The following is a 17,599-nucleotide window of genomic DNA, read 5'->3' as shown; positions in this document are numbered from 1 at the left end:
CAGCATCTGCACCATTTTAGAAGGTTGCCTGCCTGCCTGAGAAGATATTGTGTAGCTTTATGGTCCTGTTGGATTCCTAGTTAGCAGCGGCACTCCCTTACACCTCTCATCATGTCTTGGGGGTACAAAGTTGGGTCTCTTCCTTTGTAATGTGGAGCTCACCAAATTTATTCACACCTCACACATGCAGACGCCTCCAATATGCAGACATCTGCCTGGTTCCAAAGCACCCAGCTTTACCCCACTTTTTCCATTTAGCTCCCATATCCCATTGCAAATTAAGTCTTATGACTTAATTTACTCAGTACCTCAGTCTGCACCTATTAAATCAGGATAATGTTTCACTCCCTCACAGAGGTGACATTAGAACATAAGAACGGTCATACTGGGTCAGACCAATGGTCCATCTAGCAGAGTATTTTTGTCTTCTGACAGTGGCCAACACCAGGTGCTTCAGAGAGAATGAACAGAACAGGTAATCAAGTGATCAATCTCCTGTCGCCCATTCCCAGCTTCTGGCAAACAAAGGCTAGGGACACTTCAGAGCATGGTTTTGGATCCCTGCCCATCCAGGCTAATAGCCATTGATGGACCTATTCTCAAGGAACTTCTCTAGTTCTTTTTTGAACCCAGTTATAGTCTTAGCCTTCACAACATCCTCTGGCAAAGAGTTCCACAGGTTGACTGTGTGGTGTGAAGAAATACTTCCTTTGGTTTGATTTAAACCTGCTGCCTATTAATTTTATTTGGTGACCCCTAATTCTTGTGTTCTGAGAAGGAGTAAATAACACTTCCTTATTTACATTCTCCACACCAGTCATAACTTTATAGACCTCTATCATATACTCCCTTAGTCATCTCTTTTCCAAGATGAAAAGTCCAAGCCTTATTAATCTCTTCTCATATGGAAGCCATTCCATACCTCTAATCATTTTTGCCCTTTTCTCCACTTTTTCTAATTCCAATATATCTTTTTTTTTTTTAAGATGGGGTGACCACATCTGCACACAGTATTCAAGATGTGGGCATACCATGGATTTATATAGAAAATATCATATTGCCTCTATCTTATTACCTATCCCTTTCCTAATGATTCCCAACATTCTGTGAGCTTTTTTGACTGCCGCTGCACATGGAGTGGATGTTTTCAAAGAACTATCCACAATGACGCCAAGATTTCTTTCTTGAGTGGTAACAGCTAATTTAGACCCCATCATTTTATATGTATAGTTGGGATTGTTTTCCAATGGGCATTAGTTTGCATTTATCATCATTGAATTTCATCTGGTTAAAAATCCATTAATGGTTGTGAGATGGTCTGGTGATGAGGGCCCTAAAGGTACCTGAATAGAACAGAAATATTTAAGGCAAAACTGCAAAATATTTCCAGTTTGCCAATACTGGTATTGTGGGTGGGTGGCTGTGGGTGATTTCTGCTATGGTGAGGATTTAGGGTTTTTGAACAACAGGATAAATGGGGGGGAAATGAGGACTTATATCAACTGAACACAGAGAGCTACACAAAGCCTTGGTGAATTACAATCAGAGAAGACATCACAAATATATACCAGCCTCTCCTGGAGCAGTCGCTGGAGGAAGAAAAGCCCTCAGAAGACAGCTGCAGTGGGAGTGCCAGCAGATGTTCTCCTTTATGGACAATGATGAACCAGTAATTATAGCAAGAAAGAGACAGCATCCAGCAGACAAGTGAAGAGTTATTCTGACAGCTCCACAAGGGACACTGCTAAGCATGCAGAAGAGTTACAAGTAATAGAGTTATATTGGTGACACGAGGAGCCCAAAATGAATGTGGAGGCAGAAGATCAAAGTTGGAAAAACCTCACTTTTGTTCAGGCAAGTGTCCTATAGATCAGATTCTTATCTGAATTTGTCTGGACTTGCTTAGGAATTCTCACAAGCATGGTGGTTCTTGAGACTATGTCTCCTGTTTACATCTGGGTCAGAAATGCTCTCTCTGAATAAGCTCTCGTGTAGCTTCAGGACCACACCAGGAAATGAGTCCACTAGGGACTGTTGCTATTGATTTTAATGAAAGGTGCTCAGACCCTACAGTGATGGGCAGCAGTATAAAACCGATCGATAGATTCCTCAGCCACACTGACCTCTCTGAGGCTCTGCATGGGTAAGGGTCCCCACACACAGATCAATGTGGGGTGGAGGAACTTTGGCTGAAAGGAAAACCAGTTTGGGACATGTAACATCTTTGTGGGACCCTGAGCTGTAAGGTGGTCCTTGAGCTGTGGCTCACTGAAAGGACTTCTTCAGCCATTTCCCAGTAGTGTCAGTATCCTGTAACTCAAGCTTGTGGTACTCCTTGTTGTATTTATAGCAGGGGAGTCTAAGGTGTGTCCGTCTTTAAATGCCATGCATCTTGTGGCTTTATGTCTGTTTTTCTACTCTACCAATGCAATCTGATTTTAAGGCTTGGGACTTGGATAATGCTATGTGGGGAGGAGGGTGTCACTGGTTGGCACCTGAGGGAGTGGCCGGGGACAGAAGCAGGTGAGGGGCTGAGTGCACAGTCTTGTGCAAAGTGGACTCTGAGCTCTCTCTTCCCGTGCAGAGCTGTGCATAGTATTCATGGGGAGACCTGGATACCAGAACTTCCATTGACTTCAGTGGGGCTAGGATTTCACCACAGGTGCACTCACTTACGTCATCCGATATCATCTATGAAAACTGCTTGAACCTTCAAGACTCCATTAATCCCTTCTTGGCCAGAGCTAGATCTCTCAGTACACCTCCCCACATTGATTGAGTCTGTTGGCACTTTCTTTACAGTGTAATTACACTGTAATAGTTGGGTGGATTCAAGGGTCCTTTCTTCCTAGGCTTGCAGACATGCATTTTAGGTAGGGTGCAGCCTGGCAATGAACTTCCATGCCTGCCAGTTACTTAGTCCTCATGAAACGCTTTCATCTAACTTAATAATCAAACATGGGACTTCCTGCACAGTTAGGCACTCAGCCCCCACAGCTTCTTAATTGCACGGAGAGGAATGAATTAAGTTAGGCTTTTCATTGTATGGCTTCCAGCTCTTCACCTGTTACCCCCTTCCCCAGGTTGAAGGGAAGGTGGGGAGGAGAACTATATAATGGAAGGAAAGCAGCATGAAAGTATAAGAGGATAGCAGGATAGAAGGAGACTGTAGGGTAGATTTGCAGAGGACCTCAGCCCCCATCTCGCATCAAAATAAGTGGCAGATTTTCCAAAATTGCTGAGCCTGCTAGGTGGGTTTCGAGGACCTGCCACCAGCTTTAGCCATCAAACTGTGCATCCGTGAATACGAGGTCATGCAGTTTCCCCCTCCTCTCCCGTCTCCTCCATCACGCACCCCCAAACACACAGAAAATAGCCAGTGTCCAATGGGACATGGAACAGCAACCCCTGAGGAGCAGCTGGAGAGGCAGCCCAGCATAGAGATGTAGACACCCAGGGGAAGAGACTCAGGAAGGATGGAGTAACTGGCTGTTCTGAACATGTTGTAGAGGCCAAGGAGGACGAGGAAGGAAAAGAGACCCTTGGGGATGACTTTAGTGACCTTGGTAAGAGCAGGCTCAGTGGAGTGGACAAAGCAGAAGCTGTGGTTGCAGAGAATCCAGGAGAGGGGAAAGGGAGTCAGGGCAACACGAATGGATGGGGTGCTCCAAGAGCTTTGAAAAGAGAGAGGAGGGCAACAACTGGAGAGGTGGGAGGCAGGGAGGCCTGATCTTTGACTCCTCTGAATCCCTCACTGGTATCCAGTGGGGGTGTAGTATTATGGTTAGCACAGGGGAATGGGAGTCAGGCCTTGTGGGCTCTGTTCCCAGCGCTGGCAGTGACTTGCTGTATGATCTTTGGTAAGTTGCTGCAGTTTCCCCAGCGGTAGAGCATTGAAGATAATAGTGACCTGTGCTAATTAATTAACGATTCTCCATCATATTGAGATGTTGAGGAAGATGGTGAGCTCTAGCAGGGCGAAGGGCTGGTATTCTTCTTCCTTATCTAGCAAGGAGCTGATTTCATCCTAAAGAGATGAGGGGCTTTGCTTATTAACACCCTAAACACAGCCGCAGAAATAAAAGCAAAGTCACTTGATTAATTAGTGAAGGAGGGAGGGGGGAAGTTGATTTGAAAACCCCCTAACCCAGCAGGGCAGAGAAACTCAAGTGGCCAGTCAGCATCTGTTAGAGGCATGAAGATAAATGAGGTAAGAGAGCAAGTAAGTGCATACAAATAGGCTCACGTTTGTACTGCTAATAACTCTTTCAAAATGCTTGTGTCATCAGACGGTGTGTGAAACCTCCAAGGTCATCCATCCTGGTTCAATGAGGTTCACTTAACCATGCACAGGTGGTCAGTGGACACTCCTTCAGCAATTCTGCCAAAACATCTCCAGTCCCCACCCAGTAAAAGCCCCCACAGGAGTGAAGGCTACATGACCCCCCCTCTCTGCTGAGCGGGCTGCCAGTGCAAGACACACCCAATCTCAATGTGATGCTCTGGGATCCGTCCATGTGAACTTGTGAATTCCACCTGGATTGTATGAATTCTGTACATTCATGCTCTTGTGGTTGTCTTTCACTGCCTCCTTGCATCATACATCTTGTGTTAAGGGAACAGGGTCAGGCCCCAGGATGTGTGGCCCTGGATGGGACAGACATTAACAATTGAAGAATCTTGCCCCTTCAGGACAATGGAGACTCCTTGGAAGGATATTAACTGGTAATGTCTCTTTTTGGCTCCAGCCCTACCTCCCAAACTAAGCGGGTTGTGCAAATGACTGCAGCACAGCTGGGGGATGAGGTCTGCCACTGGGACTCATGACCAGAACTGTGCTTATAAGCAAGAGGGCATCTGTGTGTGCTTGAACAGAACCAGAAAACAAGACTGGGCAAGAGGAGAGGGGTGCACACAAGAGGCCAGGACTCTGGAAGACACTAAGATCCACAGGGCTTTCAGGAAGAGGGAGGAAACTGAGGCAGAGTCTCACATGCAGGTGTTTTGTTATTTTTCCAGAGATCTGTATCTCTCTCGTGCTTTCTCTGTGTGTAAAGTGTGTGTGTTTAGAAATTCCTTCCCAGAGTGTGTGTTACTCGCCTACACTGTCACCAAGCTCCCAAAGAGGGAAACAGCAAATCAGAGGGTCCCCAGCTTCATTGGAACGCTGGAGCATGCCACAGCAGCTGGGGAGCCAGCACTAGTTTCAGAGCCTAGGGGGTCTCCACTGCCAGGAGGGGTGTCAGACAAAGGGCCTGCACCTGCAGGCCCACAGACAGGGCCTAAAGCCTGCCCAGCCCCCCGCAAGCCAAGACCACCTGGGACCCAACACTTGAGTCTGATCAGCAGGTGAGCGTCGTGGAGGGGAGCTCCTCCAGGGCTGTAACACTCAGAAATTCATCTCAGGTTCTCGCTTCATTCCCACTCAGGCCGGGCCGTCCAAGGTGCTCAGACCCTGCAGCTCCCACTGACTTCCACTGGAGCTGTGGGCACTGCCATGAGAAGTTATGGGGGGCTCTGCCTGAGAAAGGACTTCAGGATTTGGCCCTTTGTGAGCATTCAGAAGGTGCATTGCTGCCTGCAAGGTGGGGCGGGGAGCTATCTGAGCCGCCTGGCCATGGCAGCGATGTGGTCTGGAATATCAGGGTTGCTCCTAGTGCGGTTCTCCATCCGCCCTCGACTTGCTGTACGATCCGTTGTTGCTGTTATAATGTCGCTGTCTGGGTCTGAGCCGTGGGGACAGGGAGATGCAGATGCTAGAAATGCCATCGAGGAAGAAGGGACAAGCTTTGGCCAGCCTGGCTGGGAGGACAGAAAGAAAGAGAGGAAGCAAAGACAACAACCTCCAAGAGAAGGACTCGAATGGAGTGGGGGGGAGGGGACAGCAGAGAGGTGCAAGGGGAGAGGACTTGGAAGGGAAGATCAGCTGCCCCTGCCCCAAGCACAGGCTCCTAGTACAGAAGCGGCTGCAGAATCTCAGGTGATTGCACAGTCAGCTGTTGGAGGAGAGTGGGGCTGGTCATGGCACTGCTATTTACCAGCACCCGGGTTGGGACACAGGGAGAAGGCATCTTTTCTCCCTCCCCTGTCTTGAGTGGATGAGAGGTGGGTCCCCCAGAGATAATGAGAGTTGAGACTCATGGGAGGATTCTTACTGCCTTTGATTTAACTTTTTGGTGTTGGGTGTTTATTACTTTCCCTGCCGCTGACGAGCCGCTGGAGTTTCACACACCCTGATAGGCTCCCCCACCCCCTTCCCCCACTCACTTTCTCAACAGCCCCCGAGTGGCAGGTTGCCAGATGGTGCCCTATTAGGTCACTGTTGCTCATTGTTTGGCAAACAGCAGCTTAATTCAAGTGCTGAGTTGACAGCTTGTCCTCAAAGACAATTTGCAAGTTGCAGTGTAGCAAATGCCAGCTTGGCTTTTCAGTGTAATGTTATTTCAACTGCCTTAAAGGGATAAAGTTCCCTTTGATTTAAAAAAAAAGGGGGGGTAGTGTTTTTGATATTGAAAGACTGATCGCATTGATTGGCATTGCACAAACATCCCCACCCCCCGCCACCAGCTCTGCCAATGCACCGTGTTCCTGATGTGCCACATGCCTCACTATTCCAGTCCAGCTCTGCCAATGCACCCTGTTCCTGACCTGCATACCAGCCTCTGCTGCTCCAGCTCTGGCACAAACCTCTTCAAGGGCCCCCGGTCCTACTCTGCAACATGCGAGTGCACCTCATGCCTGCAGACCTGACAACTCTGCTCTGGTGCCGCAATATGGGCAAATATTTACTAGAGATTGCAAAACTGAGACCACCAAACTCACTTCACCTGTGGCCCTGATGGTTTGTGCATTACAATATGCCAAAAGCACACAAACTGGAACATCTTGCTGTGCGCACACACACACACACTTGTCTAACAAATCTAATTGGTGCCTCTATGCCATAGTACTGGGTGCCTTTAAAAACTTTGCTATCTTAAATTAACTTTGGAGACAGAAAGGTTCAGCTAACGCAGCGTGGATTCAGTTAATAGAGGCATGAACCTTACAGGCTGACTTTGCAGGAGCCAGTGGTACAGATGGTCCTATCCCCCAGAGATTGGTTAGCAGCTTCCTCCACCGCTGACTCTTCGGTGTTTGCAAATTTGAAGCCGTTTGCATCCAAGTAAAAGGTGTTTCTCACTGCAAAACTTCCCCGGAGGACTCTGCCCCAATAAAGGAGCGCCGAGATGTTTTCTGGGACGCAGAGCAATGGTTTAAATCAGCACGCGTGGCAGGCAGTAATGCATGGGCTGCTCAGTAGTATGGGACAGCAGACGATGGACTGGGATGCATTCCTTTTGGCAAGGAATGAAGGGTCAGTGTGGTGCTGATGAAAGCTAGAGATTAATGGCTGTTCTTTGAACTCAACCCTTAGGGTGCCTTACATGCTGAGTATGATCATGTCCAAACACAGGATGTTCTTCTGCAAAAGGGTGTTCTGTATTGTGAGACACAAGCAGCAAGCAACCAACTGCTAAGGTCTGCAGTCGCTAGCCACCGATCTGGATTTTTCTCCCGACCCACCAGTCTACATCCTTGCTCAGACATGACTATCTTAGGACTTGGTGCACAGCGCTGGTTTGAAACCAGGGCAAATTGCAGTGGTGCAAGTCCTGCTTTGCACCAGTGCAGCACATTTATGTTGGGGGGGGGAGGGGATTGTAACCCTCCTGGTGCTAAAATCCCTACTGCAGACAGGCCCTCAACTCCAAAGCTGAAAAGGCAGGGGAGCCCCGTGAACCCAGAGCAGGGAGGGAGGTGTGGGCTGGCCACTTCTGCCTGCGGGAAATGCTTTGAGAACAGGCAGCGGCCAGGGCTATTGTCCTCTGCTGCAGCCCGCAGTCCTGGTAACAGACACAGACTCAGCTGAGGATGGAAACTCCTGAACTTCTGTGTTGGACGTGGACTGTTCTGTGCCTGGGAGGAGGGGTTCTCCATCAACCGTATCCATTGCTGCTGGATTTCCATTGCACCTGTTGGCAGCCCGGTGTCACTGGCAGAAACGTAGGGGCTGTAGTACTCAGTGGCGTGGCTCGAGTGTAAAGGCTTAGCGGCAGCCAGGTGGTAAAACTCCTTGTGGGGCCCCACTGGTATTACAGGTATGGTACCCAAATCCAGTCTCTTTGTCAATAGCAGAGCGATCCCAAGGCCGCTGCAGTCAGTCGGAGTCTTTCCACCCACTTCAGTGGGTTTTGGCTTAGGCCTTGAATGAGCAGCCCTTTGGCTAGTCAGATGCAGATTGTCTGTCGCTGCTGTTGGCTTTCACATGCTATACAGGTTTATCCAGAGCGGTAACTGCACGAGACACTTCCAGGGAAATCCCAGGTTGTGAGTTGGCATCTCAGCAGGGAATGGAGGTTGGGATCTCTTACTCCTCTCTGTCAGTCCAGATTCAATACCCCAGCCTGATGCTAGGGGACAATGGGGTCTCGGGGGGTGCCCCCTCCCAGATGTAAAATACAATTAGGCTTGGCAGATTCCATTTTCATTGTTTATCATTTCGATGGGTAACTTCAATGTTTATCTTTAAGCATCTTTCTTCATTTCTGTCCATTTAAATGTCCATAGCTGCGGAGAATTATGAGAAGTCAGACGATAGAGGGGTCAGACTAATTATTTAACGACAGTACACGTTGAGATTCAAAAAGTTAAATCTCTATGGCCATTAAAACACAACTGAAAACGTCACATGTGAAAACATGCAAAGTAAATATCCTTAAAACCAACTCAAATAGGTTCTCACTCAGCATGTTTCTTACTTTGCCTGTCTGTATATTTCGATTATTATCGATGGAAATATTTCTCCGTCGGTCTGGGTGCGTGCGGTGAACAATGTGTTCACCAACATTTACTGATAAAAGATTGGTTGTATTTAGGCTTGAAGGATTCAGTGTCCTGACTACTTGTGAGCATTCAAGATTCTGTAGACCTTCTTTATGTGTGTTAACCCTGATATCCTGACTCAGGAAATTAGAATCCCCGTTCCATCCCTGGTGTCATTCCTCTGGCTTTCACCACAGAAAGCATGGCCCTTTCTGCTACCTAAAATCCCTCCAGCCATTTAAACTGGATACCGAATTCTTCTCACCTTCCTCTCCTAAATTGATGCATAATGCAACAGCTGCTTCAGTCTTTGGGACAGTTGCATTTAAGTGCTGAGAGAAGCATGCTCTTGTACCGGCTTTTGGGATCTTGTGACATGAAAAATGGCCTATAAAGGTCAGCTCTTCTTATTTAGCAGAAGACATGACTGGGGGTAGAGGAACTGATACTTTGTGAGGTTTTTCATTGTTGTTTGTAATGTTGTTGTAGCCATGTTGGTCTCTAATATGAGAGACAAGGTGAGTGAGGTAAGGTCTTTTATTGGACCAGCTTCTGTTGGTGCAAGAGACAAGCTTATGAGCTACACAGAACTCAGGAGACCTGAAGAAGAGCTCTGTGCAGCTCCAAAGCTTGTCTCTCTCCCCAACAGAAGTTGGTCCAATAAAAGATCGCTGACCTCACCCACCTTGTGTCTCTATGAGATCTGCCAGAATAAGACAGCCCTGCTATTTTTTTATTCTACAGATGGGCGAAAAAAGGTCAAGTTATAAAGGAAGCATCGGGTGACTCCTATGAGACCATTGTGGACCACACCTTCTTCTTTGAGCCAGTATCCTGTGAGGTGACCAATGCTTTGGGCAGTACCAACATCAGCAGGACGGTGGATGTCTACTGTAAGTTCTTCTCTGCTTCTGCATCCTCAGGAACATAGACTAGCCCCAAAGGAACAGCTTAAAATCCGCTCCAAAGCGCACCCCCACATTGGTTAATTTTGCAACCAGTTTTGGGAGTTGCCTAAAAATAATGTGAATTGGAAATCCCAATCTGCTAGATGGCCTTGGTAATCGCAGCCTGGAGTCAGAGAAAACGGGGCTTCCTTCGTGATTTAGCTATTAAGGGTTTTGTTAAGACTGTGCTGAATTGTTGACTGTGCAGATTATTTTCTTACCTCTAATTGAATGGACCCAGTGGCTACTGTTACATGGGGTACAGGCAGAGGTCTCTTTTTCTGGGGCTGTAGAACCAGGTTTCTAGTCCTGACTCTCCTGGCTTGTCAGAGAGATGTATTTATTAATCATGCTGGTTGGCTGCTGCCCATGTAGGCAACACAGTACGACACCGGGTAGCACAGCCAACTTTGCACGATCTGCTGATGCCCCTCTTGGAGCGTACTGGAGGGTCGGGGGGATGTGTTCCTGCAATCCTGGACCAGTTGAACAGCCTCTAGGGACTGTTCTTGCAGCAAGTTACAGCAGCTGCTGGTCGCTCCCAAGATCGGGGGTGGGAAGGTGGTAGAAATCCACCTATACCCATCCTCCTCTAAAGATGCACTGAGCAGAGTTCAGGCACAGCTGAGCAGCTAACCTGTACAATTCAGAGATGGATTAAAGCTCCTTGTGAACTTGAGCAAATCATGGGAAGAAAACCCAAGGGAAAAAGAAATTCAGGAGAGTTCCTCGAGGTGACAGTGTTAAAGACACAGCGGAAAACTATGCCAGTGCAAAAGAACACTAGAAAGACTAGGAAGGGGCCAATATGGCTGCATCAGGAACTCTTTAGTGGCCTGACAATCAAAAAGGAATCGCACAAAAAGTGGAAACATGGACAAATTTGCTAATGCAGAATACAAAAGAATAGCACGAGCACGTGGGGACAAAATCAGAAAAGCTAAGGCACAAAATGAGTTACACCTAGCAAGGGACATGAAAGGCAATAAGAAGAGGTTCTTTAAATATAATGGGAGCAAATGAAAGATAACGACTACTTAGCAGGGAAGCTAATTACTTAGCTAATAACTGATGACATGAAAAAGGCTGAGGTGTTTAATGCTTGTTTTGTTTGAGTCTTCACTCTAAGGGTTAATGGTGACGAGATATTCAACACAATTAATGTTAATAAGGGGGGAAGGAACGCAAGCCAAAATAGGGAAGGAACAGGTTAAAGAATATTTAGACAAGTTAGATGTATCCAAGTCAACAGGGCCTGGCGAAATTCATCCTAGGGTACCGAAGGAATTAGTTGAAGCAATCTTGGAACCATTAGCAATTATCTTTGAGAACTCATGGAGGATGTATGATGTCCCAGGAGACTGAAGAAGAGCCGAAGTAGTACCTGTCTTTCAGAAGGGGAACAAATCGGACTCAGAGAATTAGAGCCCAATCAGCTTAACTTTGATACCTGGAAAGCTACTTAGCCCATGTCTGCACTACCACTCATATTGATAAAACCTACATCACTCAGGGGTGTGAAAAAACACACCCCGGAGCAACACAGGTTTCGCTGGCATACATAGTAGTGTGCACAGTGCTATGTCAGTGGGAATGCTTCTCTTTGGGGATGGTTTAATCGTGTTGACGGAAGAGCTCTCTCCCGTCGGCACAGAGCGGCTACACGAGAGATCTGGCAACGGCGCAGCTGCATCGATAAGGTCTCTAGTGTAGACATAGCCTAAGAAAAACTACTAACGATGAGTTTGTAATCACCTTGAGGGGTTTATAAGGAATAGCCAGCATGGATTTGTCAAGATCAAATCATGCCAAACTAACCTAACTTCATTCTTTGACAGGGTTATTGGCCTAGTGAATAGCAGGGAAGCTGTAGACATGATATATCTTCATTTTAGTAAAGCTTCTGATACAGTACCACATGGTATTCTCATAAGCAAACTAGGGAAATGTGGTCTAGATGAAATTACAATAATGTGGATACAAAACTGGTTGAAAGATTGTACTCAAAGAATAGTTATGCTGTCAAACTGGCAGTATGAATCTAGTGAGGTCCCACCGGGATCAGTCTTGGGTCCGGTGCTATTCAATATTTTCATAAATGACTTGGCTAATGGAGTGGAGAGTATGTTTATAAAATTTGCAGATGACGCCAAGCTGGGAGAAGGTGCAAGCACTTTGGAGAACAGGATCAGAATTCAAAACGACCCTGACAAATTGGAGAATTGGTCTGAAATCAACAAGGTGAAATTCAGTAAAGACAGGCAACCCCAACCCCAAAGTGCTTCACTTAGGAAGGAAAAATCAAATGCACAGCTACAAAATGAGGAATAACTAGCTAGGTGGTCGTACTGCTGGAAAGGATCCGGGGGTTACAGTGGATCATAAATTGAATATCGGTCAGCAATGTGGTACAGTTGCAAAAAAGGCTAATATCATTCTGGGGTGTATTAGCAGGAGTGTCGTATGTAAGACACAGGAGGTAATTGTCATCCTCTGCTCAGCACTGGTGAGGCCTCAGCTGGAATACTGGGTCCAGTTCTGGGAGCCACACTTTAAGTAAGACATTGATAAATTGGAGAGAGTCCAGAGGAGAGCAAGAAAAATTATCAAAGATTTTGACCTAGGAGGAAAGGTTAAGAAATCTGGGCATGTTTAGTCAGAAGAAAACATGATTGAGGTGGGACTTGATAACAGTCTTCAGCTATGCGAAGGGCTGTTATAAAGAGGACAGTGATCAGTAGTTCTTCAGGTCTGCTGAAGGTAGGAAAAGAAGTAAGGGGCAGCAAGGGAGATCTAGGTTAGAAACGAGGGAAAACTTCATAATTATAACTATAGTTAAGCTCTGGGACAGGCTTCCAAGGGAGGTTGTGGAATCCTCATCATTGGAGGTGTTTAAGAACAGGTTGCACATGCCAGTCTAGGTTTACTTGGTCCTGCTTCTGCACATGGGGCTGGACCTGGAGACCTCTTGAGATTCTTTACAGCCCTACATTTCCATGAGTCTGTGAAAACAGAGCATGCTTCAAGGCGCGGGGAGATGATGGAAGCTCAGGGGCCTGCATCATCCTGAGAGCCCTCTTGGCCCAGGAGCTTCTGATTGGTTGAACCTTTAGCCCGTCACTGATCAGGCTGGGGATAGTGCTGGCTGGTGGATCTGTTTCTATTTCTCCACACAGTCACCTTCTCTACTTGTCTCCTATGCACAGTTGGTCCCAGGATGGCAACAGAACCGCAGTCCCTCCTTGTCGACCTGGGGTCAGATGCAGTGTTCAGCTGCGCTTGGACTGGGAACCCATCACTGACCATCGTCTGGATGAAGCGGGGCTCGGGCGTGGTAAGAATCTCAGTCACCCGGGACATGCTGCACTACGTTCTGAATCAGGGGTGAGCCCTGGAGGTCCATGCTAGGCAAATGGACATGTCGTTGGACTGGGATTCGGGAGAGCTGGGTTCTGTGCCAGTCTCTGCCACTGACCTAATGCGTGACCTTGGGCAAATCACATCCCTTCTGGGAGTCTGTTTCCATCATAACCTCTTTGGGGGGGTGGGCTGTCTCTTACCAAGTGCAGGAGCTCCAATGGAGATTGGTGCTTACTGTAAAACAAACCACAATTCCATGGGGAGGAGCACCAAAATCAGGGAGAGTTATGGGAACTCAGCACCTAGATTAGCTTAGTTATGGCCCAGTCCTGCAAGTTGTTCCTATTGACCTCAATGAGAATGCAGAGTTCACAGGGTTAAACTGTCCTCTGGCTCCTGTATAACTGCCCTGATCCCCTGAAGAGTCCAGGAGACCCTGCTGTCTGGCTATGTAAGAAATTATCCCTTCGTGAAACAGGTGTCGTAGGCAAACATCCATCTCAGCTGTGGAACAGAGATCCACAGACATAGGACATCTGAAATAGATACTAGTGCCATCCATACTCAATTTTGAGTCCATCCAACAAAAGCCTCAACTTTTGCCAGTGAAGTTCAACCAGTTCCCCAAGTGGCACAAGCCCTCTGCCGGTGTAGTTTTACCAACACAACGCCTGTGTAGATGCAGTAGTATCTGTACTGATATATAAGCAGTCCTCTAGCACCATGCCCACGATGCAACTGTCCCTACAGCAGTGACTGCTTTAGTTGAATAATACAATAATAAAAGGGGTGGGTGTGGACAGTGGTGGTGAATTGGGGGCTATTCTATTCTATATGGGTTCTTATACTGCCCTCATCACCGGAGTATCTGAGCTCCAGCTGTGCATTAACATCTGTCACATACGGTTCATTCTTTCTCTCATCGCCTTCCCGGGGGAGGACTGTGTGTGCCATGGAGTTTGTTATTTTGGTAGGGGGTTATTTACGTATTTGTTTGAATAAATGTCCATGCTGCTCTCTGGACCTGTGAGAAAAGGTAGGACAGAGAAGTACACCTTGCCCTTGCAATGAAGGGTGTTGAGGTGTGTGGTAGTCCTTCGTTCCTATGGGAGATCATGCCAGTATCAGACCACCCCGCAAAAAGCTCTGTCTTCTGCACAGACGAGTTTTACCTTTATTGTAGAAAGTTCCACTGTGACATGGGATTAGAATTGTTGACTACAGACTTCAGACAATCTTAAATATACACTGGATCCAGGCCATTGAGCACCTTGAAGATAAGGACCAAGACCCTGAACTTGACTCGATATTGGACCTCCTGATCCTGCTCTTGTGCTTCACCAATCCTTCTGGCTGCTCTCCTAGCCCTTTCCTTCTGCTAGTGTGTATGTGAGGTACATATGCATTCCTCTAGCCCACCTGGCTAAATTCCCAGGTATCTCCAATGCTCTTCTGCTCCTCCTGGTCCCGCTTCAATGCTCCCTTGGCCACTGACATCTCACCATGCTCAGTCACCTCTGGCTGCTTTCCCACGAGTTCTTCTGGAGCAGTGTGAAGAGTGGGATGCATGCACTGCAAAATATCAGCAAAGCATGGTGCAACCTTTGAAGCACAGGTTCTCTCTCACCATCCTCCAAGTGGTCCTGAGGATTCCTCTGATCAGGCCCTCCAGGGAAATCCCCATTTCCCCTCTGCCCTCCATTCTCCTGTCTCCAGCCTATAAATCCTCCATCTTGCGGGGGAGTAGCTAGTAGATGGATTGGGATGTCCTTTTGCAGTAACTCGGGTCACTTTTGGACCATGACACCTTTCCCAGGGTAGATGGATTGGGATGTTCCTTTGCAGTAACTCGGGTCACTTTTGGACCATGACACCTTTCCCAGGTACAGAGTCCACACAGTGCATTCTGCGCTCCCGTAACTGGGTGGGGGGGGATTATATGGGTCCCAGACTAGAGTCACTAGATTACAAGAATCAGCTGTGAGCGTAGGCCTATGAAGCCATACTAGAGAGTCCACACCACTCCAGCATCCAGACCTCATAGCTCCATTGATTTATGTGCCCATCCCATAGCAACCAGGCTCCAGGAAAATCAATCCACTTTAAAGAAAAGACGGGGAGAACCCCACAGCTTTAGCAGAAGACAAGGTGGTTGGTTTATATAACTGGCCCAATCAAGTTTGAGTGACCAGGGCAAGAAGCTGCAAGCGCTGGTTTCCATGGTGCACTCAGCACTTGCATGTTCTCTTGCCCACAGAAGATCTTCATAAAGTAGCCCTAATAGAAGCAGAATTGAGTCACATTATGAACGCCATCTGGGTTAAGCAGAGGCCAAAACTGCAGTTAACCTCTCGCTGGCAGGTAGCACTTTATAAATCATCTACGTGTTTAACATTGCGATCACTCCTTCCAACGCCTGGAAAGCCATGGCTAAGCCTCTAGGGGGCTGATGCTTCAAAGCTACAAACTGATGCCTTAACCCTGGACTCTGGACAGTGCAATAAATCCAGACCAGATGATGGGGGCAATGATGGGGCCCATCGTCATGTGATTTAGTTCCCCAAAGTTGGGGATTGAAGCACTGGCTGTTTCTCTTGGTTGTGCTGTCCTAGGCGAGCGTGAAATCTCTAGGCTCTTAACAGTGGGGAGTCACCTCTGCACTCAGGTAGCTAGCACAGTGGCTGTCTCTTTCTCTCTCTCTCAGCCTCAGAGCAGATGTAATTTAAGACTAAGAAATACCTTTCTCCCTCCTCCACCTCTTGTCTGGGGATTGCTGACTATAATACTTAGTTCTGCCATGAGTGCAGGGGACTGGGCCAGATAACCTCTCGAGGTCCCTTCCGGTCCTATGATTCTATTACTCCCCTGCCGAGTCTGGCTTTCAAACCCTGAAACCTCGTGCAGTGTGTCAATGGGCAGTAGCCATCACCTTCCTGCTGTGTGGCTCCATACAGGGGGCATCTTCCAGCCAGGGACACAGAGAAGTGGAGTGAACCACATGAACAAAGAAAATCCCTCTGCCTGTTCCTGGGTAACAGACCCCTGAGGGCAGTAGGAGATTTCACAAGCTGGCGTGGTGGCATTTGAGGAACAGCTCTTTCGATGGGATGCTCTAGGTCAGCCAGGCCTATGGACTGCAGGCAGGAGCAGCTGAGTGAAATTCAGTGGTGATCAGGCTGGATGATCAGAATGGCCCCATCTGGCCTCAAACCCTGTGAACCTCATTCACCTCGCAGCACTTATCTGAACACCTGCTACGAGGTGCTCCCAGGCCTGGCCAGCTCTGCACAGCCCAGCTTTGCCTATTCCATTTTCCGAGACGTTAACCGAGTTGCTGCAGTCACCCTCACACACACCAATCAGGAAGCAGGGCCCTGCCAACCTGGTTGGAGAAATGCTGGGAACCTCCACACAGAAAAGACCTGGGAGCAGCCTGGGAATCTGCCAACCTCCATTGGCAGCTCAGCCTGCAAGTTAACTATGTTCCAGACAGGCTGTCCCACATTTCGGCTTCCAGAGGAACCATTCACATTCCCAACGTCGTCGGAGCTCTGTGCTTCCTCTTGCTCTGCGGGCATGCCAGTAAAACCTGAGCGCCCATTGTTTGCCTAGCACTGCCCAGCGCTCTACTCCGGGGATAACTGAAGAGCTGCGTGGTCAGCAAGCCAGCAAGGATAGCTTCTCCTCTGGGAGGACAAGTCCTCAAAGGAGTGCTGGGTTCTCCCACTGCTAATCATGCTACACACTCCCCAGACCCACCAACTCAGAGACACCCCCCCTTTCTGCAGTGAAATCCAGGCCCAATTGAAGTCAATGGAGGATTGGCCATTGATTGCGTTGACTGCAGGATTTTCACCCCTAGTATTTAAGGGAGAAAAGATGTTCAGCTGCTTCAGTGTTATTTAAAACTGCTTGTTTGAGGATTCCTAGATAATTACCAGACATACAAGGGCATCTTGAGTTGAATTCATTCACCCCTTTGTATCTTGGGAACAACTCACCAAGGGCTATAGTGGATTCACCATCACTAGCAATTTTTACATTAGGATTGGATGTTTTTTTTCTAAAAGATCTGCTCTTGTTCAAACAGGAAATATTCTGATGCCGTTCTGTGGCCTGTGTTGTGCAGGAGGTCAGACTAGATGATCACAATGGTCCCTTCTGACCTTGGGATCTCTGAATTTCTCATAGTCAGGGATAGGAAGCTTTAAGATTAAGGATCATCACTGAAGTCCTGACTCCAGCCAACATCTTGCTTTGTCAGCTGGAGATCTGAAAGTCAGGCTCTGTCCCAGTGTAAAAAGTTTAACGTGCTGCATGAACACTAATCACGGCTGATCCAGACTGAGGAAGTTGTAGGGATTGTTATCCCTGCTTCGCAGCTGGGAAGGCTGATGCAGTGAAGCTAAAGAAGAAGCAGAAAGAAA

At 47.7% G+C, this 17,599-nt stretch overlaps 1 protein-coding gene across 4 annotated transcripts in view; it reads left to right on the top strand.

The window, feature by feature from the left end:
• The window catches only part of KIRREL3 (kirre like nephrin family adhesion molecule 3), a 689,345-nt gene that overhangs the window by 590,966 nt on the left and 80,780 nt on the right, over positions 1–17,599 (top strand). For all 4 annotated transcript variants that reach the window (XM_065570446.1, XM_065570445.1, XM_005294677.5 and 1 more), the window contains 2 exons: positions 9,610–9,758; positions 13,019–13,146. In XM_065570446.1, coding sequence (XP_065426518.1) covers positions 9,610–9,758; positions 13,019–13,146 — 277 coding nt within the window. The remainder of the gene's footprint in view (positions 1–9,609; positions 9,759–13,018; positions 13,147–17,599) is intronic.

Source organism: Chrysemys picta, chromosome 16 (genome assembly GCF_011386835.1).
Source record: "Chrysemys picta bellii isolate R12L10 chromosome 16, ASM1138683v2, whole genome shotgun sequence".
NCBI classification, from domain to species: domain Eukaryota; kingdom Metazoa; phylum Chordata; order Testudines; family Emydidae; genus Chrysemys; species Chrysemys picta.
This window is presented reverse-complemented; position numbering and strand designations above follow the sequence as displayed.